At 41.7% G+C, this 22,862-nt stretch overlaps 3 protein-coding genes and 1 pseudogene across 5 annotated transcripts; 1 reads left to right on the plus strand and 3 right to left on the minus strand.

The window, feature by feature from the left end:
• Positions 1–66: 66 nt before the first annotated feature.
• Positions 67–5,763, minus strand: anapc7 (anaphase promoting complex subunit 7). Its single transcript, XM_083673634.1, has 11 exons — positions 5,586–5,763; positions 4,859–5,045; positions 4,556–4,675; positions 3,196–3,307; positions 2,931–3,084; positions 2,668–2,810; positions 2,428–2,545; positions 2,001–2,197; positions 1,566–1,790; positions 1,289–1,439; positions 67–1,041 (listed from the first exon to the last, which is right to left on the minus strand). Exons 1-11 carry the CDS (start codon positions 5,684–5,686, stop codon positions 852–854), a joined length of 1,698 nt encoding a protein of 565 aa, XP_083529760.1. The 5' UTR covers positions 5,687–5,763; the 3' UTR covers positions 67–851.
• A 572-nt stretch (positions 5,764–6,335) lies between these two features.
• LOC310807280 (ubiquitin-conjugating enzyme E2 G1-like) lies at positions 6,336–10,593 on the plus strand. 2 transcript variants are annotated; one of them, XM_083673693.1, is made up of 6 exons: positions 6,336–6,484; positions 7,377–7,479; positions 7,706–7,803; positions 7,946–8,124; positions 8,341–8,459; positions 8,616–10,593. In XM_083673693.1, exons 1-5 carry the CDS (start codon positions 6,442–6,444, stop codon positions 8,425–8,427), a joined length of 510 nt encoding a protein of 169 aa, XP_083529819.1. In that variant the 5' UTR covers positions 6,336–6,441; the 3' UTR covers positions 8,428–8,459; positions 8,616–10,593. The 2 variants fall into 2 exon arrangements, with proteins under 2 accessions (XP_083529819.1, XP_083529818.1); XM_083673692.1 differs by having other exon boundaries at positions 8,341–8,455.
• Positions 10,594–12,765: 2,172 nt separating this feature from the next.
• LOC310807002 (vitamin K-dependent protein C-like) lies at positions 12,766–16,120 on the minus strand (the record flags this gene model as incomplete). Its single annotated transcript, XM_083673281.1, has 8 exons — positions 12,766–13,334; positions 13,521–13,638; positions 13,746–13,864; positions 14,029–14,169; positions 14,649–14,759; positions 15,195–15,219; positions 15,316–15,473; positions 16,051–16,120. 8 exons carry the CDS (start codon positions 16,118–16,120, stop codon positions 12,766–12,768), a joined length of 1,311 nt encoding a protein of 436 aa, XP_083529407.1.
• Positions 16,121–16,125: 5 nt separating this feature from the next.
• Positions 16,126–21,316, minus strand: LOC310807003 (phosphatidylinositol 3,4,5-trisphosphate 3-phosphatase and dual-specificity protein phosphatase PTEN-like; annotated as a pseudogene). The gene is made up of 2 exons: positions 20,643–21,316; positions 16,126–16,133 (listed from the first exon to the last, which is right to left on the minus strand). The product of its transcript is annotated as a phosphatidylinositol 3,4,5-trisphosphate 3-phosphatase and dual-specificity protein phosphatase PTEN-like (transcript).
• Positions 21,317–22,862: the final 1,546 nt, after the last annotated feature.

Consider the following 22,862-nt stretch of genomic DNA (forward strand, 5'->3'; position numbering starts at 1 on the left):
TGCATGGACCATCTAACATAATTCTGTTATGTAGGTGTTTGAGCACACAGACAACAGAAACGATGTCATGATTTTATTTTACATTTCCAAAATAATATATACAATGCGTTACATACAGTATAAACATTTGCATTGAAAAGGTTTAGTGACATTGTAGAGAATGTGAGTAATGAAATGACCACATGATTGACACTAATATCAAGAGAAAGGCCTTAAGTCATCTGGAGATTGAGAGAAAGGAGGAAAGGTATCTCAACAATGCCACACCTATAGAATATGTTAAGTATGTAAATACATGAAAATAAATGCAAATGTCACAAAAATAAAGGAACACTTTAAACAGATGAGCAGTGGAAATACATTAAGTCACTGCAAGCCTAAGACAGACATGCAAACAATAATGGCAAATCCTTAGCCTATCCCATTAGTCACAGCCTCCTTATCGGTCATTGCAAAGGAAAGAGATGTGGAATGGAAGCTTTTAAGCAAAAGGGATGCCTCAAATCTTCCAAAAATATGCTAGCAGGGCAGTAATGCGCATCCTCCCCACCAACAGACCACATATAGCAGGGAAACATGAGGCTGCACAATCTTCACCAAAACCTGATCATCAGAAAGTTCACCCAAGGATGCGTAAACCTATGCCTGCATCTCATAGAAGTAGAGGCTGCTACCGTGCCAATGTTGGCATTGCCATGGTGATTCCTATATAACCCTGGGATGCTAAGACACCATTTTTCAATGGGCAACCAGTACACTGTATCAGGTAATAGCCCATGACACCCATATGCAGTTTCTAACCCCCTGCCTCGCCCTCCATGACCCTGGAGTCTCTGTGCAGTGGGCCTGGGTTACTGCATGCCAAACCACTGCTCCTGGTCTGCCCACTGGGCTGCCTCGCTGTCACTGCCCTCCAGGTCTCCATCCTCCCCACTGCCCTCCATGTCGTCCCCGTCCAGCTCCACGGTGGCATCTGTGGGGCTTTCCTCCTTCTCCATCTTCTGCATGCCTTCCAGAGACTTCTGGTCATTTGGGTCCAGGCTTAGAGACAGAGACAGTTATTATTAGATCAGCACCCACCAGAAACACTGACTTGGAAACACATATAGGATGCCTATTTAGGAGGGCATTCTCATGATGAAAAATGCAAGATTGACATTACTGTGTAAGAGAAAGGACAACGTAGTGAAATAAAATAGGGCAAAAACATAGTGGAATTTCACAAGTATCATGACAGGTAGGTCATGTCGTAGGGTATGAAATACTGTGCTTAGGTGTAACGCATTACCTAAGTGCTATGCTGTATTGGTCCATTGCCTCTTGATAATCGTTGACCGCCACGAGGAAGTCCCCCAGCATTCTGTGCAGCACACAGTCACTCTGATTGGCCAAGGCATTTCGAAGAAGAGCAATACCTTCCTCATATTTCTGTTCCCGACCTTGAAAAGGAAAGCAAGATATTTCAAATCTTTTAGTGCTAGTTTTGCTCTATTGGGAGATTTCATGGTTCTTAAATCTCTCTAGAGCACAACGACCGAGGGATAGGGTGGATGGACTAAACATACTTAGCAGTTCTGCCTTTTTGACCACAGCCTTGGTGTAGTCAGGTCTCTGGGCCAGCGCCTTATCCAACAGGGTTTTGGCCTTCTCCTGGGTCACAGGGTCCTCTAGGCAGACTGTAGCCAGAATGGTCAGAGTCTGGGCATTTGCTCCCAGGGTCTTGTAGATGTTATTGGCCATCCCCATTGCCTCACGGATCCCATTGGACGCCAGGTAACAGTCAATCAAACCTGGGGGAGAGAAGTGACATTACTATCTGGCCTAAATACTATCAATAAGACAAGGAACCGTAATCTGATGTCTTCACTGCTTGAGGATTGATGTGAGAGCAGTGGGGAGGGTTCACTTTCTCCCCAAAAACTCAAAGCAGTTTAAATGTTCAGGAGTTTAACATGGGCGTTTATTAGAATGATACCCTCATGACAAGGAGGGGCGCTTGCCTTCATAGCAGTCCAGACGGCAGGGAGCCAGGCGCATGGCTTCTCTGAAGTGGATGATGGCCTCCTGCACTCGGCCCATATTCCTTAGTGCTGCCCCCTTCAGGAGGAGGGCCTGCACACTGTTGCTGTTCAGTTGGATGGCCTTAGCACCCAGGTAGAGGGCCCGGGAATACCGCTTGCTGTAAAAGCTGTGACATCTAAGCAACCAAAAACAGATAGATATGGACATGCATTAGCGATCATACGTTGTTGTTTTTTTTTTAAATATTGTATACAGGTTATCTTGACACTATATTATTAATAGTCTTAGTTGTAATGTCTGCATAGAAAATAAAAACATTGACTGTGCATCTAGACTCAGTGTTTCATTCACCTGGATCTTCTACACTCATCAAATTCACATCTGATCAGTGTGAAGATGACTCACCCAGAAATGACCCATGGCTCTGCATGCTGGTCTGAGATGTTGAAGAGTCTTCCTCCCAGGACCTCAACATCCTCTAGGTGCCCCTCTCGTGCCATAAGGTAGCCATATACATCCATACCTAATAGCAAACATAGACAATGTAACGGAGCAAGCACAATAATGTGTAATCTTCCAGTCATTTGCATCACTAGCATTGCTTATCATACATTAGAAAAGTGTACAAGTGAGTCTGCCTAGTACCTTTGATCAGATAAGGGTCTAGCATCTGGGCCTGCTCGAACTTCAGGATGGAGTTCTTCGTGTCTCCTGCCCTGAAGTAGACATCTGCCAGGCTCACCAGCAGGTCCACATTGTCTCGCAGCAGAGACTTCTTCTCCAGAGAGCTGAGGGAGACACAGAGGGGTAAAGAAACACAGCATCCACATGAGAGCAATAATGATACCTGAGATGATAATGAAATTAAATCACCTCCCATGGCCATTCAATGCACTTAGTCTGCTCACCAGATGGTGTTGATGGCTCTGTGGTTGTCCCCTGCATGTATGAAAGCATAAGCCTTGATCCACACAGACAGCCAGTCAAGGTTGGGAATACTCTGGATCACATCCATTGTCATGGAGGCCACTTCAGCTCCTTTGACTGACAGAGAAAGGAGACCTAGAGCAGACAGGAGATAAAAGAAAAGAGTTAATTTCAAAATAACAAGGGGTAGTTGGCATGTGAGTTTAATACACCATGAAAAAAAAAATCACAGTCAGTAGTGCATACCAATGATGGCATCCAGGGCCAGTGGACACTGTCTCAGGACCTCTTTGTAGCTTGTGACAGCAGAGCGTTCCTGACCAGCCTTCCTGTACAGGTTAGCCAGCATCATGTTGATCTGAGGGTGGTGAAGAAAACCTGTCATTCTTTAATTCCTAACAAGTCAAAGCTGATTCACTTGATCTGATATTGTGTAGATAGATAGATAGATAGATAGATAGATACTTTATTGATCACCAAGGGGAAATTAAGGCGTTACAGCAGCTCACATCACAAACAACAAAATAAAGTGACAATAGAATAAAATAGATATCTGAAACATTATATACAGTAAGAACAGTCTAGTATGATTTTACATCCCCCAGCCTGACTCTGATCACCCTGGTCGAGCCAGCCAGAGGAGGAGGAGTTGTACAGTCTTACTGCGGCAGGCAGAAAAGATCTCCTATAGCGCTCCTTAGTGCAAGTTGTAATAATCTGTTGCTAAAGGAGCTTCTTTGCTCTGCCAGTGTCATGTAGGGGATGGGAGGGATTGTCCATGATGGCCAGGAGTTTGGTCCTCATCCTCCTATTGGCCACCTCCTCCACAGTGTCCAGGGTGACACCGAGGACAGAAACAGCTTTCCTAATAAGCTTGTTCAGCCTCTTGGTGTCACCTTCCTTGATGCTGCCCCCCCACCATACCACCATGTACAGCACTGCGCTAGCCACCACTGACTGGTAGAACATGTTCAACCTGCACACGCCAAAGGACCTGAGCCTCCTCAGGAGATGAAGCCGGCCCCTCGTGTACAGGACATCTGTGTCCAGGTGCACCCCCAGGTACTTGTAGCTCTGGACCACCTCCACGTCCTCTCCCTGGATGGAAACAGGAGACAGGGGGACCCTAGTCCTCCTAAAGTCCACCATCATCTTCTTTGTCTTGCTGATGTTGAGTGGTGGTTCTGCTCACACCACACAACAAAACTGTCCACCAGTCCTCTGTACTTGGTCTCCTGGCCTCCACTGACACATCCCACAATAGCAGAATCTGCAGATGGCAAGTATGTGTGTTGTGCCTGGAGTCCGAGGTACAGAAGGTGAAGAGATAGGGAGCCAATGCTGCTCACCACCCAATCCGACACACATCCCTGCAGCTGTACGAACTGTGGACTGTTCGTCAGGTAGTTCATAATCCAGGAAACAATGGGAGAGTCCACCTGCATCCTCAGCAGCTTGTCCGTAAATAGTAAGGGCTGTATGGCATTAAATGCACTGGAGAAGTCAAAGAACATGACCCTCACAGTGCTGCCAGCCTTATCTAAATTCTATTCTGTGCTGATTGGGTAAGTATGATTAGGCTTTCAGGAGGGGAGTAGCTGCCTACCTTTGGGGTTCTCTGCCTAGATGGAATCCCATCAAGCACTGCAATAGCATCTTTATCCAACTTCAAGATGGTGTAGCACTCCGCAATCTTGTACTTCACTTCGATCTCTGAGGGCAAACTCTGAAATTAAGAACATAATCAATTGGTCAATTAAACAGGTGCAGTTATTCCTGCACAATACTTTACGACAACATGTTTTCAGTCATCTGCAGGGAGGATCATTGAAATATGCATGACTGTAGATACAAGATACAGCTGGAGCTTAAACTAAGCATTTGAGTCACAATTGGGAGTCTTGAACACCTGTGATTGCATGGTGGATGCCGTCCCTCCTGTAGATGGACGCACTTTGGAAGTTTTGCTGAGCACTTTCTTCTGCTGCAGTGCCATACTGTACTTGCAGGCAGCATTGCGGTACTCTTTATCATGGAAGATGGCATCTGCATGGTAAACCAACAGCTGGTACTTCTGAGATGGTGAGAACAGCTCTCTGAAAGAATATGTAGCAGATAAACAACTCAGTGGTCAAGATGATTGGCTATCAAAGCAAAAAAGTTATTACTAAAGGCACAATGCCACTACCACTAGCCAAAGGTACTAAAGCACTGCTAGTGACCGAGCCAACTCCCACATTTTACAAACAAGTGTAGGGGCAGAATCTAATTTAAGATTCATGTAATAACCAACCAATAAACTGGTGGCTAGTAGGTTACCTCACTACGATCTATATGTGTTTGGAGACATACATGTCTAAATAAGTTAGCTAGCAATATAGTTTGCTACAAGATGACCAACTAACTGTTTCTTGTTTGACAACATGACAAGTTATCGATAGCGCGAATAAACAAAGGGCACGTGTTTTTATCAACGATAGAGCGGATGGATGGCATGCTTTGGAAGCTTAATCGATATAGACTACAGCCACAATTCAGGGAGAAGGGGCTATGTAGTCAGAGAATATGGTTTCCATCGTCTCTGATGTAGTTACAGAAATAGTAGCTAGCTGGCTAGCTACTGCTGGCATACGTACGGATTGTTATTGCTCATTGTCAGCAACAAACTACTCATTATCCGAACGTTGGAATGAAGTCCCGCGGCAGCCATATCCCGTACATGATCTACGACGTTCATTTCGATGTATTATGATGGCTTGATTTCAAATAAAAATCTGACAATGTCAAGTTTACGATTGCCAGTTAAAAAGCTAACAAGCTACCAACTGCGATGTATCAAATATGGCGCCGCAAGGTAGTGGCAATCTGAAGGACCCAGTCAGAGAGCTACGTCCCACCCTTTTCTTGAAGTGTGCACTTGATTTATGCACTCACCACATGGATGTAAAACATGATTAGGTTTAAAAGCGTAGGTGTAAATCACAATAAAATATGAATATGTGAGGGCTTGAGGGATTCCACGGTTTGACAGTATCTCTACTTCACCAATCTATTACATATCGCGCAGCAGTGGATAAGTGCTCACACTCTTTTTTTAAATGATCAGAATGCACACTTCATGATAACAACATATGGGAAAATATGTACTTCGTTTAGGGTTTGCAAGGACAGCAGCTGATGATCTTTACCACTTGTCACTAGAGTTGATCCAGAGATTGTTGCCATACAAGTGGTACATACATACACTTTTCAGATGACATATATTTTACTTTTTACATTTTATTTCTACCTGTCAAAAGTTTCTGATTAAGAAGTCTAGCCAGCTATACATAATACCACCGCAGCGCATGCGCTCGAATCTTACCACAATCCTGTCAAAACACAGAGGGGGGTTGCTAGCAATCAAGGGGAGTTGAGGCCAATTTCATTTTTGTTTGTCTCGTAGTATTTGGCGATACAACGTTTATTTTTTTTTGTTTAAGCCCAAATACCATGACTGAACAATCAGCATTACTTCTTCGAAAGCAATTGGCAGGTAAGATAAGAATCCAGCGTTAGCTTATTGATAGCCTGACGAGCTAGCGCAAGCTAACAGCATCATCATCTATCGGGTTCAGCGAGGGCAGACTGTCTGTTTGTTTACTTTAGCGTAGGGGGCTCCTTGTGAGCACTGTTCTATTGTCAGTGAATTACTGTGAGAGTGACTGTCACTGAAACCATCTACAGGACTCGCCCCATAACTACTCACCAAACTAGTGATTGCAGGAATGAAAACGTCCTAGCTTTACCTTAGCGTACTGTACAGTAGCTAGCTAGCTTACTGCTGGGTGAAGAACCGAGCTATATGGAAATATGTTAAGATCTAGCCAGTGCTATCCTAATTTGACACGAAACTTCGTGTCATCTGTAAATTATAGTCGGCTGATTTAGCTTAGTAAGCACGTTTTCTAGCTGGGTTACCAGCAACGCTATTTCAGCAGTTGGCTAGCTAAGGAACAAAGGAATAATCAGCCCTGGCCCCAACTGTCAGTGGTTACTTGGAAAAACACATTTTCTAGTTCAATTATGGTGCTTAAGTTACACGCACTCACTATGCACTATAACTCACTTCACACCCATTTACTAATTGTAATCAAGATGTTTCTCGCTATTTCTAGGCTATAGCCTTTTCTTGAGTCATTTTTGTTTTTGTTGTAATTCTTGAGGTTGCTGTGTGTCAGACATTTTCACAACAGTAAAATCAGTTGGAAATGTGATTCGCTGTAGATTGGATAGTTCATTTGCACATGAGGAGGACCACACTGGCACATTGATAGCTACCTGTCCGTTTTTATTTGCAAGTAAATAACACTACCTGTCTCTTAATACTTTGTTTTATTTGTTAATGACTAGGCCATAGTTTGTAACCACGTGTCTTTCTATTTCAGAGCTCAATAAGAACCCAGTGGAGGGCTTTTCAGCTGGCTTGATAGATGATGAGGACATATACAAATGGGAGGTTGTCATCATAGGGCCACAAGACACCCTTTTGTAAGTTATTGGGAAATTAATTCTGCATGCAGTAGTGTTGTAGAGATTCCAATGACCCACAGACAATATTTCTTTCTTTCTCTGAAATGTCACAATTGTTCAATTGTGTGAATACAATGTATAAAATGATGTTTTTAAGGTGACATACTGAAGAGTGGACAATTTGAGAATAGTCTCAGGTGACAGATATGGATGATGATGGCTTTTTCTGTTTTTTTCCTTGTAGTGAAGGTGGGTTTTTTAAAGCATACCTGACCTTTCCCTATGATTATCCACTACGGCCTCCCAAGATGAAGTTCATCACTGAAATCTGGCACCCTAATGGTAAGCCTACCAAAATGTTCTGATTATATAATCAAAATATGACCATTGATATTTTTCAGAACTGTTATTAACTGCTGCTGGATAGGTGAAAGCAATATGGTTGAAACTCTATTGCTACATACATTGTATGTGTCTTCCTCAGTGGCAAAGAATGGGGATGTGTGCATCTCAATTTTGCATGAACCCGGAGAGGACAAGTTTGGCTATGAGAAGCCAGAGGAGCGTTGGCTTCCCATCCACACTGTAGAGACAATTATGATCAGTGTGATCTCAATGCTGGCAGACCCGAATAGTGATTCACCTGCTAATGTGGATGCAGCGGTGAGTGTCTCCTCCTCCCAGTCCAACCTCAGGCCACACTCACCAATTGCTCCTATCAGTAATGCATCATGTAGTGCAAATACAAGTTAGTTAACTTTGATTACAGAGATGATTTTAACACATTGTGTGTTACAACGGTTTCGGTGAGTTCAACTATACCTTGTCCTAATCATCAATGGTGTGACTGATATTCCAAAAATGTATCTGGTTCCACAGAAAGAGTGGAGGGAGGACCCAAATGGTGAATTCAAGAGGAAGGTGGCTCGCTGTGTACGTAAAAGTCAGGAGATGGCATTCGACTAGAACCTAGACTCTATGGTAAAGTTCCAGGGTGAGTAAGTACCTGTCATTTGAGCTTTACTCACTTGCTGTTATCGAAATGAATTGGATTTGGAACTGTTACATTTTGAACTGTGTCTTATTGTGCCTTATTGTGTCTTACTTGGTTGTGGAAGAAAATATGAACTACTTTTACTCCTTTACTTTTTCAGCTAAAGAAAATGGCTTCAGAAGGAAAATAGTCAGTTCAGCAAAAGGCTTTTGCACCCCTTCTTTTGCCAATCAAGGGATTTGGTCGACCAGCCACTTTTTTTTTTTTCTTGAAATGGTTAATGTTTTTCTTAAGAGGAATTAATGTGAGAAACCTACCAGCGAAAATGTATCTCCATTACCTACCTGGAATTGTATATTTAATTTTATTTATTTTGAAAATATAATGATGTAAGATATGTCACTACTGTAAATTAACTTGCTTTTTTATCTGCTGCTGAACAGTTTCTACTTTATACCAGGTTTCTTATGCAATTTAGTGGATGTTTGTTGTGCTTGAAGACTATAAAACACATGAAAGCCAGTTCTCAATATTAGGTTATTATCACTAATCCTCACATCCTCATCATCAATCTCCTCCTTTATGATGTTGGCCTGCCTGCAAAACCCTGTCAGAGATGTTTTTGTCCTTCAACACTCATGTAATCACTGCTGCCTTATGTTAGTCATACCTTCTCATGGAGGTCTCCCTGGAGGATTTGAGTGTGCTTGTTGATTAAGACTTGGCCCTCTCTACTTGGATAATCAAGATGTCTGTTACCAATCATGTCACAGTCAAGTCTGAGGTCCTTCTCACTCTGTTTTAATTATAGACTTTTTCAAACCAACCAAAAAGTTGTTAGATACTAATAATGAAGCTGTGATTATTCAGTGGTTTACTGGCATCTGAATTTACCTCAACTTGAAAGGATTAGAAATTTGTTTGAGATTTTATGGTTGTTTGATTTATCCATAGTGTTACATGAGAATTTAAAGTGGTATCGACATCTCATTAATCCCAGATTAGTCTTCACTTTTCTGTGAATGTGTACAATAGTTATGTGGTCAGATGTGCAATCGCGTCCACTCATACATGTAGATTCTGGTTTGTGTATTTCGATGAGATGTTTACAAAAACTTAGGCACTCTAAAGTTCAGTCATTGATGCAGCCTCTGATTGACAATATTCTTTGCTCTAAATGTGATTTAAGTCTCATGATAAAAGCCACCTTTCTACACTTGGTGAAACCAGGTTATAAAATGATATTGAGGCATGGAGTTAGTAAAGTGTGCAGTATGCAGAAGCTAACTCTAAAGTGTGTTATGAAATTGGATTTTACTGATCAAAGATATGTGGTTTCATGTGTTATTCTGAAAGAATGAACATTTACAGAATTATGTTGCATGTTGATTTTATTTAAGATGATGCACAATCAATGTTTGAATGAGGGTTGGGGTCAAGTTGAATTTCAAGTCATTCTTTGCAAGGAGTATCAATGTAATTCATGAATAAACAAATCTTCATGTAAATCAATGAATTTCAATTCATGAATTGGATTTAAATTTTCTTATTGCATTCAGTGAATCGAAATCCAAGTTCACCTCAACCCTAGTTTGAATTATGGCGCGGTGATGCTACGGGCTTGATCACCCCACTTTGTTTTGATGGTGTTCCAAGTTGAGCATTAGAGCCACCATAAAGCCTACACAAAATCATCATAACCAATGTCATCACAGCTATCACTGATATTTCAAGGCTGTCAAATGACTAACCACACATGGCACCGCTCATGCAATCATTTGCTTGCCAACAAGTCCTCTATGTTTTGATTTCATACCAGAGCAAATATGAATGAATATGACAGTGTACAATTGATGGAATTCTGAAGGCTTTATGGCACATCATTGTTTACCTTTTTACTATTTGAATTTGCTAACCTACCAGGACCTCCTCCTCAGACCGGTGTTCACTGTATTTGCACAAGAAACTCAGTGCATTTGAAACATCATGAAGCAATACACTCAGAAAATATCAGTGGTGTTTTTCCAGGTAATCCTGTTATCTCACCCTATCCCCCTTATTTGTTATTTTTACCACTTTATGTTTATGCAATGTGTATTTGACATGAGCTCAATAAAATGTGTTACCTGTCATATGGATTTCACTTGTTATTGTGTGTTGTGTCTATCCAGATGAGAATATCTAAGTGCAGTCAAAGAAATTACATTGGTGAATCGGGAAGTACTGAATGTCATTTTCACAAAATGTAAATGCTTTGGATACCAGTAGACGGCGCTGGATTGGGCCGACATTCCGCTCTTGATCACGCGACAATATGAACAGGGTAACACTTGTATTTTAGGCAGTATACTTTCAGTTCACTTCTGTCGCCTACAAATCCACTATCATGAGAAAACAGGTTACGTTCGTCGAGGAAATAAGAAAAGGAGGGCATCTGGTAAAACGAGGTGGTAGTTATGTCTCAAGGTAGGATTGTATAATGAAATAATCTGTTGCCTCTGCTATGGAAATTAAGTCTGTATTGTTTTTGTTTTTTTAAATGATATGTTATAACAGTATATAACCCTATAAAGCGTCTCTATTTTTGATTGGCTTCATTATTTAAACGTTTCAAATGAAGTTAATATATAATTTAATTGTAGGTCTGCTGAGTCCAGTAACAACAGACATGGATATGAGGGTATGTATAGTATATACAGCATTTAGATGTTTGACTATGATACATGCTTCCAGGGTGTGCATGTTTCCATTGTGAGAGATGTTTGTGTTTCTAAATACAACCTATATGCTCCTCCATGGAAAAAAATGGGTGTGCTGTCTCATTCTTGAAATGCAATACTTGGTGACATGTAAATAGACACCAGAGAGGCCATGGCATACAGGTCATGGAGAACCTCTCCTAATGTGTTGTGTTGGGCAATTCAGCTATAACAAATGTTTTAGACTCCATATCCATTATTGAGATGTCAATTAGCTGAAACGTGTATTCACTGATGATTTATTGATGCTCTGATATACATTAAAACATAACCATTTCCAAAGTGATCGTAGGAAAGAGTAAACATTGTTGGTGAATGCATATAGAGACTTGAGAACATTCCTGTCTTTACGACAGATTCTGATCGCGTCCATAATGAACAACACGTCAGCATGGAGCAGCACAGGACAGCACATTTCAAGGTCCCTGACAACCAGCAGATAAAAACCATACACATTCCCAAGTCTATGATTACTGCACCATTTCTACAGGTAACAGCAGATTTATTTATTTTTTAACATTTCATGAAAATATCCCAAAATTAATAGGATGTGAAAAGGATTATTTTTCTTGTCCTGTGGCACATGGAAAGCACAATATGTGTCCTCCAGGCTGATGATGATAGACATAATTTAATTAAATTAAATGTGTAAATGAAATATCTAACATTTTATTCATGTTCCAGCATCCAACCCTCACAACTGGGCAGAAACGCTACCTCTACAGTATTGCAAATGTCTACAGTACTGAACACATGAGAAGACTGATGAAACAGCACTATCTCAATGTGCTGCACAGGTGTATTAAATCAGGTGTGTTGTAATTTAATTTACTTAAAAATGGAAGATGGGGAACTGTAGCCCATCTCTCATAATGTGTACTCTTTCCCTCAAGGTCATAATTCCACGGATGGAACTAGGAATACTTCTGGAGATCATTTTCATAACGAGAGGCTCATGTTCAAGATAGACCATGAAAGAGATTCTGGATCTAGGACAAAGCCATATGGACAGAGAAAAACCTCAACAGAACACTCCAAAGTCATTCTCCCAAAAATTACTAACAGTCAGAATTTGTGAGAGGAGAGAGCTTTTTAGATTGCATCTAATTGTTGCATCTGACCTTTCATCTGGCAGTTTACAATAGTATTCTGACAACATATTGTTTTTATTCATTTTGATGATTTTAAATGATCTTTTTTTGTGTGACTTTAAGAAAGTTGAATGTTAATCTCATGGGCAACTGAAAATTGTCACTGTCAATTGTGGGAAAATATTGCTGTGTCCATCATGAAGTGTGTCTAAGCAGGCCAGAAAAGGATAAAGATAATGACTCTGGATATGTTACCTAAGGCCTGCTTTTTCAACAAGTATTCAACTGCATTCTTTGTCTGTAAAGATTAAAGAATAATGAGTCCGCTTTGTAAGATGGACAAAACCAGTGAAATAAGTCGTCGATTTATTTCATGCAGCATGTATACATCTCTGACCTGTAGACAGATTCGGAGCAGGGTGGAGGTGGGACTGGAGGATGAAGAGGGAAAGGATTTGTCTCATGGCTGGGCCTTGTCCCATCCTTCCTGCACGCTCTCAATCCATTCCATGTAGTTGGACACCTTAGTGTAGACACCAAATTTGGTGATGTTGCCACAGCCCTTCTCACCCCACGACACCAAGCCGATGAGGAACCAGGTGTCCCGGAACACGGTGACCATGGGTCCCCCGCTGTCACCCTGGCAGGCATCCTGTGAGATACCCAGCACGCCGGCACACAGCATGTTCTCTGTCACATTGGTGGTCATTTGGCGGGAGCACAGATCATGCTCCACTAGTGGAAGCCTAACAAAGTTGAGGGCGGAGCTGTAGTGGCGGGCATTGTGCCTCTTCTTGCCCCAGCCGGTCACCACTGTGGGGGTGTTGTTGAGGTGCAGCACATGCTCAGCCATGGTGCGCCCGGGGAGGCATGCCGGCAGGATGTAGTTGGAGAAGGGAACAGGAGAGGACAGGCGCAGCAGGGCAATGTCATTGTCGTACGTTTCGCTGTTGTAGTGCGGATGTGCAAAGAATTGGGATACTGGCAAGGTCACCTCAGAGGGCTCCTGCTTTTTACGCTCGTACTCACCTACACACATCAATAAAGAGTTGGTTGTGACATGTCCTGGTCAGGAAAAATCTATACTACTACTACGACTATAATAATAATAATAATAATAATAATAATAATAATAATAATAACAATTGATTGCATTTTTAGATGCTCAAAGCGCTCACATTGTAAAATGTTATTCAACACAACTACTGTACTTACCAAGTGTGACGCTGAAGCGAAAACTTGAAACTGTGCAATGGGCTGCAGTAAGCACCCAGTTCTGATCAATCAGGACCCCCCCACAGTGAAACCTCCCCCTTTCGTTCGATACGAGAACCTATGAGGCAGACACACACACTTACACACAATTTTTTGGAAATCTTAAGCAACAGCCAGACAGTACTGCATTTACAACATAGTTATGAGTTAGTGAGAGAATGGTACCTGCCAGGGGCTCTCTCCCTTTTTGCCCACCTCTCCGCCCACCACCCATGGTTGTAGACCCATTAGGGGCTTACTATAGGAGTTTTTCCGTATCAGCAGTTGCCCACAGGACTTATCATCTAAATCCAATGAAGTATATGAAGAGAAAAATGCATAAATACACAAGCATTGTAGAGTTGAAGAGACACACACACACACACACACACACACACACACACACACACACACACACTACAACTTAGAGATAAACAGATATCCACAGAGGAGAGCAAGAGTAATTTACCTATGGGGATACAGCCTCTTGAGTTTGTGTGGAGATGGTATCCCTTAACACAGCTACAAGTCCGTCCCAGACCATCCTCACTCACCTTGCACTCATGGTCACAACCACCATTGTCAATTGAGCAATTAGTGAATGTGACGCCTGGAACAAAAAAACCCCTTAAGGTCAGGACACAAATCACAGACATATCACATTCATTACTACTATCGGCTGCCTTCTGTGTCCCTTTGACAGATTGTATTTTATAATGACATACATAATGATATACCTTCTTTGCCTTCCTGATATAATGTTGATAGACTCACTAACAAGTTTTTTTGGGAGTGTGCTTTCTAGAGATCATTTAATTTTTTATGTCAATTATGATTGAAATTACTTGCATCCCTCAGTCCAATGTCCACCCTATTACAGGAATTAAACTTTCCCTGTATGTTATTTAACTATTCCTTCATTCAAAATGTATGTATTATATAATTTATTTTCCCTTAATTTTAATGAATAATAACTAACACTCACAGATACAATGCAACACACACACACACACACACACACACACACACACACACACACACACACACACACACACACACACACTTGTACAGATGGTGTCAGGGACTCACGCAGGTTGCAGGTTTTTCCTTCAAAACCTGGATGACAGTGGCAGTTGTAGTCCTGAAAGAGGTCCACACAGGCCCCATTCACACAGGGATTTGGATTACACTGGTTTTCGTCTAAGACACACAACATCCAAATTTAATGCATGTGCTTCTTTGATGATCTTTAAATAGCCATAGTACAGTAGACCATATGACATGGGGAGATTTGCCTGCAAGTCATAGGACAGAAACTTGAAAAGCTGTGTCTGAAAGGTAAATCATTTTTCTGATCAGATAAAATGATAGTGAACATCAACAATCTGAGACTTTAAATGAAATATTTTGAAGAAGGCAAAGGTCTTCAAGCTGTTGTATTACAATAAAAATGTAGTGTTTCACACTTGCTTGATGAATAACCTTGCCTCATACCCGAAAACTTGCTTTATCTCCCGGAGCCAGTGCCTTTTCACAATGGGCTTACAAAGTCTTGTGGGTTCGAACCCAGTCTTTCACACAAATATCAGTTTAGATAGATTGTCACCTGTCATTTCAGATCCAGACTTCACTGACCTGTATACAATGTCCAGAATTCCATCTGTAAGCAAGTTAAAGTGAAAAACTGTTAATGAATCTATTAATTATTCATGATACAGCTTCCTACACTGTAAATGGAATACACAAAACACCTTACTGTGGCCTCCCTGGTTTTGAAGATCTCCTTCGCTTCTTCAAATTCACACTTCTCTTCATTGCACTCACGCTCCTGAGATGGGGGCTTCAATTCCTCTAGGAAACTGTTGGCCCTTTTAGAACGTAGAAGCATGTGGGCCTCAGGACCACGAGAGAACACTACCAAACAGAACCACAATTATTACAGTGGACTGGAAAACCACTGAAAGATGAAGATATTCAGTGTTCTAGGGAGACTCTGAGACACACATACTGTATGTACATTATCCACTTGACTGTGCCATAGAAAGAACGCACATTACAGTGCACCTTATCGTACATTCAGAGCTTCTAACAACAACAACAACAACAACAACAACAACAACAACAACAACAACAATAATAATAATAATAATAATACATTAAATGTATATAGCACTTTTCTAAGACCAAGTGTTCTGTGTTCTGAGGATTATTAATATTAGACATCATAGATGGGAGCAATCATTAAATGTTGCAGTGAGTGCATGCACATTTAACCAGTTTTATTTCATGCTGCAAGAATTGTTTTAAACTACACTACACCGTGTTCGTCATCTTGCATACATAGTGTCAAATACAGTGTATTGTGTCTTTCCCTCATAACACGAGTATTGCCAACCTTTATTTATCTTGTGCAATGGTCACTATTGAAACACAAGCATAATTGGCATACAGTATACACATGATTTTAATTAAATAATGATACATTGATTACCTGATACGCTGAGAGCTGACACCGCCCACAAAGCGAGAGTCACAGAAACACAGAGGAAGAGCCTGCCCATGGCAATTACAGACCTGCAGTCAACAGAAACTGATAAGAGTCAATGCGTCATAGTGGTAAAGAAGTATATGTTTTTTTGTTGTTATGTTTACCATACGTTTACGGTAATACACTCTGAATGAATGTAGTAAATAAACTTAGATGAAGAAAGGAAGCTGCAGAGGTCCGGATGAGTCAGTTTAATCGTCTTTAATTAATCGTAACTTCATCATTACATACCACGGCCAGATGTGGGGGCTCCTGTCCAGTCAATAATGTCCCCCCCTATCTAGTCCAGCCGTTCAGTCTTTTATACAAAAACAGCCTGCTTTGTCTTCCAGATTTGGGCATGGAATTCCCAAGTCCATGTTACCCTAAACATTTTCAACCTATACGATGGTGATGTTTACAGTTTTCACCAAATAAGGGTGTGCCTTTTGGTGTGGTTCACATCTTTAACTAATTAAGACTACCCCCACCTCTATCTCTCCTTTGCCATCCCCCCAACCTACAGAGGTCAACTGCATGCTGCAACATTCCAAGGGCCTAACCCACTAGGCCTTCTTCTGGTCAGAGCAAAATATACTACATATTCCCCCCTTTGGGACTTATTAAAGTCCCAACACAGAGAAATTGTATAACTCGTACTCTAACCATACTGCATGCAGTTGTGTGTAACATGGTTCAAAGGGATATAAAAATAACAAGTAAACCACAAAAATCATTGTGAACTTAAGCCGTGGAAATTATCAACTAACAGTTTCTAAACAATAGACAGTCTATTCAATGTCCTACTAAAAGCCTACGCGTACATTAAGTCAAGCCTTGCTTATATGATTAAAATAAATTGCTATAGACATAAACATACATAAGTATAGACTATTCTATGATACATACATAGTCCCATATACGTTCAACAAAGAATAATAAAGAGTGATAACAATACTTCAAAGAATGATAAAAATACTTCAGAGTAATAAATGAATGACGAAAATACTTAATAAAGAATGATAAAGAATGACAAAAATACTTCTCTTCAGATCTTCGTTGCTTGATTTACCTTTACCTGGGGGTCAGAGGTTACTAGCACATAACCCCCCATATGAGGACAGTCTTTACCACTGCCTCGTTTGTGTAACAGACAGAGAATAGAAAGATAGAGAAAGACAGAGATTTGCTGAACACGAAGCCTCTAACTTCGAACTTCACCTCATCCAAAATGAGGATTTGCCTTCGGATCGTTCAACGTAATCTTCAGAATCCCTTCCATCTTCCTCATCGCTGTCATCGTCATCCAGATACCCAGGTTTTGGATATAATTCAGGACTATAATAGTCATCAGGCATTCCTGAATCTTTACGGTCTTCTCTTCTTCCCTTCATAACTGCCATTTGAAGTGCCTGAGTATTCATTGCCTTGTCAATTCCTCGTGTGATTAGTCCTCTTATGATTGGAATGCAACAGCAGATTATGAGGGCTAAGACAATCACACAGCCTAGCATGATGGCTCCTATTCTGGCGAAATAGGCTCCCCATTGTCCCATCATGTTCTCTATCCAGGAGGTCCATTTGCTTCCAAATCCAGCATTCTCTTTAACTTCCTCCCTCAGGTGTTTAAGCTTCCTCATGGCTATAGAGAATTGTCCATCGGCTGCTGTGTTGTTAGGGATGAACGTGCAGCACTGTTCTCCAAACATGTGGCATACTCCTCCTTTTTCTGCCAATAGAAAATCCAGTGCTTGTCTGTTTTGCCAAGCCATTTCACTCGTTGCTGCAAGCTGCCTTCCTAGAGACCCTAAAGCATCATGTGTGTAGTTTATGAATCTTTGCTGGTTATAGTAGATGTAGTTTATCCAGTCAGTATTGACATTTATTCCAGCTGAAGGAAGAAAGAAAGATGCAAATCCCATTGCTACGGAATTTATAGCCTTGTATTCACTGGGTATACCTCTAGGAATTCCCAAACTGTCTAAGCGTCTGTCCTCCTTGTATTCCCTCCGAGATCTCATAACTTTAGATTGTTCTTGGACTTCCAAGTCCTTTGTTGGGATGACAATGATAGGCTGGATCGCCTGCACCCGAGCACATCTCCCATTCCATCCTATCTGCAGGGTGTTCAGTAGATGTTCTCCATCACAGAGCCAATATTGATCTGCTACAGCTTGAGTGGCATAGTGGTCTTCTGTCCTTCTTTATAGTGTTGTCATAGTATTCTCTGGATCCAAGGAACTGCAAGCACTCTGCTTCGCAGAGTGGGGCAAAGGCAATTGCTTGAAATGGCTTTATCCCCAATGTTGTTCCTGCAATATCAGAGCCCTTCACGCTCTTCAGCCAGTCTGCTTTTAGCTCCCCACAGTTTTTCCAATTGAATTTGGTATTCATGATTATTAACGAGCTTTCTTTTGCTTTGGAGCACATATAACAGTCTTTTTGCTATGATTCTCTCCAGTGTATTTCATCCATTGATACCAGAGGTTCCTTCTTGCTTGTATCATCAGTGGATCTTGAATTAAGTCCTGTGCTAACCTTGTTTCATTCTCATTTATTTCCTCTCCATCTCTTCGACTTTCTTCATCGCCTCCAACTCCTTTCTTATCCATTCAAAATCCTTTTCTTTCTCCTTCTCACTCCTCTTTTCCATATCCTCCCTGGTTATCTGTTCATCAATTGTGAGGTTTTTCTCAATAGTGAGTTCTTGTGTTACATCTGACTCCATTGTGGTAGTTTCCATCATCTTCTGAGTTTTAATCTCCATTATCTGAGTTGATCCAATTTCATGTCCAACCATAAACATTGTAGGCTCATTCATGGTGGAAACAATTTCTTCTTGAACTAATGGGGTCACTATCTCAGCTTTGTCGACAGGCTCTGGCTCTGTGGTATATTCTTGTTCTATCACTGTAGGTTCAAACTCTAAAGTTGTTTGCACTTGTCTGTTAGTTGTATACGCGGTTACAGATTCTGGCTCTGGCTTAGGACTCGTCAACTCTTCTTGATATTTTTCTGATCGTGTTTTATACGTTGTTAGCTCCATTGACATTTCCACTTCCGGTTAGCTTTGTTGTTGTCTCCAATTCCTCTATTTCCTCAGTAACTGTATCTGTGAGGAATTCTAGTACTGACTACCAAAGCGTTGTTTAATCCCTAACTTTTGAGTTGTTAAGTTTCACCGTCTTATCTACAAATTCTTTGCCATTGTCTGATGAAATTCGATCAGGAATTCCCCAGCGTGATATCACCTCACGGCATAAAAATTTAGCAACTGACTGGGCATCTTTTCTTTTGGTTGGGCATGCTTCTACCCATCTGCTAAATCTATCGACAACAAATCTATCGACAACAACAATATCTTTTGCCTCCTACAGGGCGAATCATATCCACGTAGTCGAGGACTAGTTCTTTCATTGGCCCACTTGGTGTTGGGATGTGTCCTGGAGGAGTTAATACCCCTCTTCTAATATTGTTTTTCAAACAGCCATTGTCCATCTACCTATGACATGGTCAATTTGTTCTAGTAGGTATGGTGCCCAAAATCCGTATTCTTTTGTAATTTTCCTTCTCACTTCCCCCCTCGCTACATGGGCGAGCCCATGAGCGTCATGTATCAACAGTCCTAGCTAGTTAGGAGGTGCAACTATCAAACTCTCATTGTTCCTCCAGAGGCCTGTAGCATCCTGACTCGCTCCTCTGACAAGCCACAAGTTCTTATCTAGTGTACTTGCTTCCTCTTGCAACATGGTCAAGTCTTTGGGAGTAATTGTCTCTTTTAACTCCACTTCGTGTGTCACCAAAAGAACTGCACCTGGTCTGTCTGCTCCAGTTGGCTGGGGGATGCTCAAAAATTGTTCCGTTCCCTCCTGATGTGGTATCTGAAGTTTTCAGGTGATGGGAATTCTCAAGTCTTGGTTCTGCCATCCTGGTAGATTGGTGATGGGCTGTTTCCTTACCCCATCTCAGTCGTGCTCCTGAGCGGAGTCAGTTAAAAGTGAATCAAAATATGTTTAGCTAAGTTTCGCAAAGTATCCTCCTTCTATGTCTCAAGATGAGCAACATATAGCTTACTTATAAAAGTTAGATTTAACTTCGAAACACTCACTATCGCAAAGTTCTGAATGGCAACACTTGTTACTCCTCAAATGATTCGTCAGAGCTATTGTAGCTAACTATCGTAAACTATTTCAGTGCTTCTAGCAATCGTCGCCTTTTCCAAGTTGGAACTTCATCGCCACAACAGTGTCCAGTGTGCTATGGATTGTCCTAAACGAACTACACATTCCTGGCAATATTGCAACTTTTTCTGAGAGGCTTTGTGTCCTTTTTCATCATCTTGTTCTGCTTGTGGAAGAACTCCACATTGATGTCTCCACAGACAGGCAGTGGCTGGGGGAACTCAAAGTACATATGCTTGTCCCCTCGCCTTGTGTGCACTGTGTTGGACGTATGGATCTTGATTTTTAGTTGATAAACCACAAACTGCGGATCCCAATGCCAATTCCCTTTCTTGAAACTCTGAGGAATCGGGTCACTCCTGTTCTTAACAGTACTGTCCCTGCAGGTGCCTCCACTAAGCATGGGGAGCGTCTCAAACACCATTTTGTGGAAGAGCAGAGCAATGGGCTTGTATTCTAGCTGGTTCTTCAGAAAGTAGCTGTAGTAGTAGACATAGCGTCGCTGGCTTGGGATTGTGACTCCCTTCTTGTCTCTTGTCCGCACTTCCCCGTAGAAGTCGAGTGCTTCCTATGCCTCCAGGAACTTCCCTCGGTGGAGGAGATAAGTGCAGATCATGACGCCGGTGAGGCCCTTCCCTGCCTTGCAGTGGATGGCCGCCACATGATGGTCATCCTCACTTAGCCACTGGTCCAGGTCTTCACAGAATGGCTTGATTAGCTCCAGCTGAGGCTGGTTGTGGTCTTCAAAGGGATACTGTGCAACTCTGCAGTTAAACTTTGCGGTGTCGTAATGTCGCTCAGTGCAAAGATTATATATCTTATAATGGTTTTTGTGTTTTGAATCCAGAAACCGTACTACATCGTCTATGTTGTTTCTGTAGACACTCTCAAGTCTTTCTGCAGGAAAGCCCATAGCAATTATATTCGGATAAATATAGGTCAAGTCCAAGTCAAACCCATCTTCCTGGTATCTCCTTTTGTTTCGGCTGACAATTTCCTTTATTATTGCAGCCATATCTGTGACAGGAGTCCTTAAGGTATTGAGCTTAAGAGAGAGTATTGTTGTCTTTGTACAAAACGCTGCCAATATGTTTCTCCCTCGCAATCCCGTTGGTGTCACCACTAGCTAATGCTAGCTAGCTCTCTTTGTGGTTGTCTGGGATCTCAGGGTCAGACGACTGGGTGATGGAGGTCATGATAGGTGTCGTCTTAACTTTATTGGAGTGTATAGCGTCTCTATGTCTTCAAAATATACTTAGTATAAAATCTGTGTAAAAGTTTTGTTTCTATCTAGCTATGTGTTTTTTCTTTGGCTGGTTTGCCTGTTACAGCTGAGAACTCAATCTACAGTTGAAATAAGATTGCAGGTTTAAGAGGACATTCAGTCTCTTCCTTTCTCGGTTGCAGACTTCTCTGTAGTTATAACTTTATTTTTTGGATCCTTCTTTGTCTGCTTAGACACTACCAGCTGACACCCCCCTTTCAGATTCTCTGGGCACCCCTAAAACCCCCGTTCCGGGCCCCTGTTCGGGTTCACCGGTCCCTGTGATTGTTGTTGCTGTGGCCATTGCATTCGTCCCTGGGATGTATTCATTGGAGTTGGGTATTGTCCCTTGTAGGCTTCTTCGCCGTAATCACGGGCTCTTTTCCAACATGTCCGGATCAGATGTCCTTTTTTCCCGCAATAGTGACACAGTCTTACTACTTGCTGGGGTTCTGGATTATAACCTCCTTGTCCAGTATGTCCTTGACCCCCCTTTCTCCATTTCTGAGGTTGTGGGTATGGAGGCTGAGGAGCAGCCTGTATTACTGGTGTCAATTGAGGTTGTGTCTGTGGTTGAGGCAGGTTTTGCAGAACCGCAGCCTGTGGTCTTTTCTTATTCTGTTTTCTCTTGCTCAACTGCACCTGATTAAGTTTTCTGAGCGTCTCTTGGTCTTGCTCTTTCAAAGTTTGTTCTTCTTTGCAATGTAACTCCACCTGATGGGCTACGTGGTCTATGTAGATAACAATCGTGGTTTTAGCTTCTCCTGTCTTGAGTATTTGTTTATCTTCATCTTCCATGAGGTATCTTCCTTCTGGGTTGAGGATTGGTAGTTGTGGATAGCTGCTGGTGGGCGTATCCCTTTCCTCATATGGTGGTGGAGCCACAGTTGGGGATTTGTGTGAGAAAGGAGTATTTGTCTCCTTCACTAATCTCCTGGTTTCCTCTTCCAGGCTCTTATCCACTGCTTTATCTCTTATTCCTTTTACCAATGGGTTGCTCTTTTCAACCTTTTGCACTGGAGTAGACGTCTTAGCTGAAGCCGCACCCATAATTGTTGTTCCTTCAACCGTTGACTTAGCTGAAGACTCTTTTCCAGTAGGCACTTCCTTTGTTTACAGTTCAACTTCTTGGCTGAATGGTTGGTTACTTATTTTGTTGATTCTATATTAATGTCTTTAATCGACACATTCAGTCACCATACCAGTGTGAAACGTTCTTGCTCTGGCTATCTTCCTATCCAGAAGCTTACTTTCTAATCTCAACCCTAGTCTTCAGCACTTCGGCGGCGGGACAATTAAGCACTCCCTTGAGGGGACTCCACTGACCCAAG

The sequence above is a fragment of the Argentina silus genome (assembly GCF_951799395.1).
Source record: "Argentina silus genome assembly, chromosome: 7".
Taxonomy (NCBI): Eukaryota; Metazoa; Chordata; class Actinopteri; order Argentiniformes; family Argentinidae; genus Argentina; species Argentina silus.

Bases quoted from the DNA above. Each gene is read 5' to 3' on its own strand.
- anapc7 (XM_083673634.1), bottom strand. From the start codon at position 5,686: ATGAACGTCGTAGATCATGTACGGGATATGGCTGCCGCGGGACTTCAT. The intron at 4,676-4,858 runs GTGTTCAAGACT...TCTTAATTTCAG, and splicing joins CATCCACCATGCAATCACAG to AGTTTGCCCTCAGAGATCGA. The intron at 2,198-2,427 runs GTGAGTCATCTT...TTGGTTGCTTAG, and splicing joins GAGCCATGGGTCATTTCTGG to ATGTCACAGCTTTTACAGCA.
- LOC310807280 (XM_083673693.1), top strand. From the start codon at position 6,442: ATGACTGAACAATCAGCATTACTTCTTCGAAAGCAATTGGCAG. The intron at 7,480-7,705 runs GTAAGTTATTGG...TTTTCCTTGTAG, and splicing joins GGGCCACAAGACACCCTTTT to TGAAGGTGGGTTTTTTAAAG. The intron at 8,125-8,340 runs GTGAGTGTCTCC...CTGGTTCCACAG, and splicing joins CTGCTAATGTGGATGCAGCG to AAAGAGTGGAGGGAGGACCC.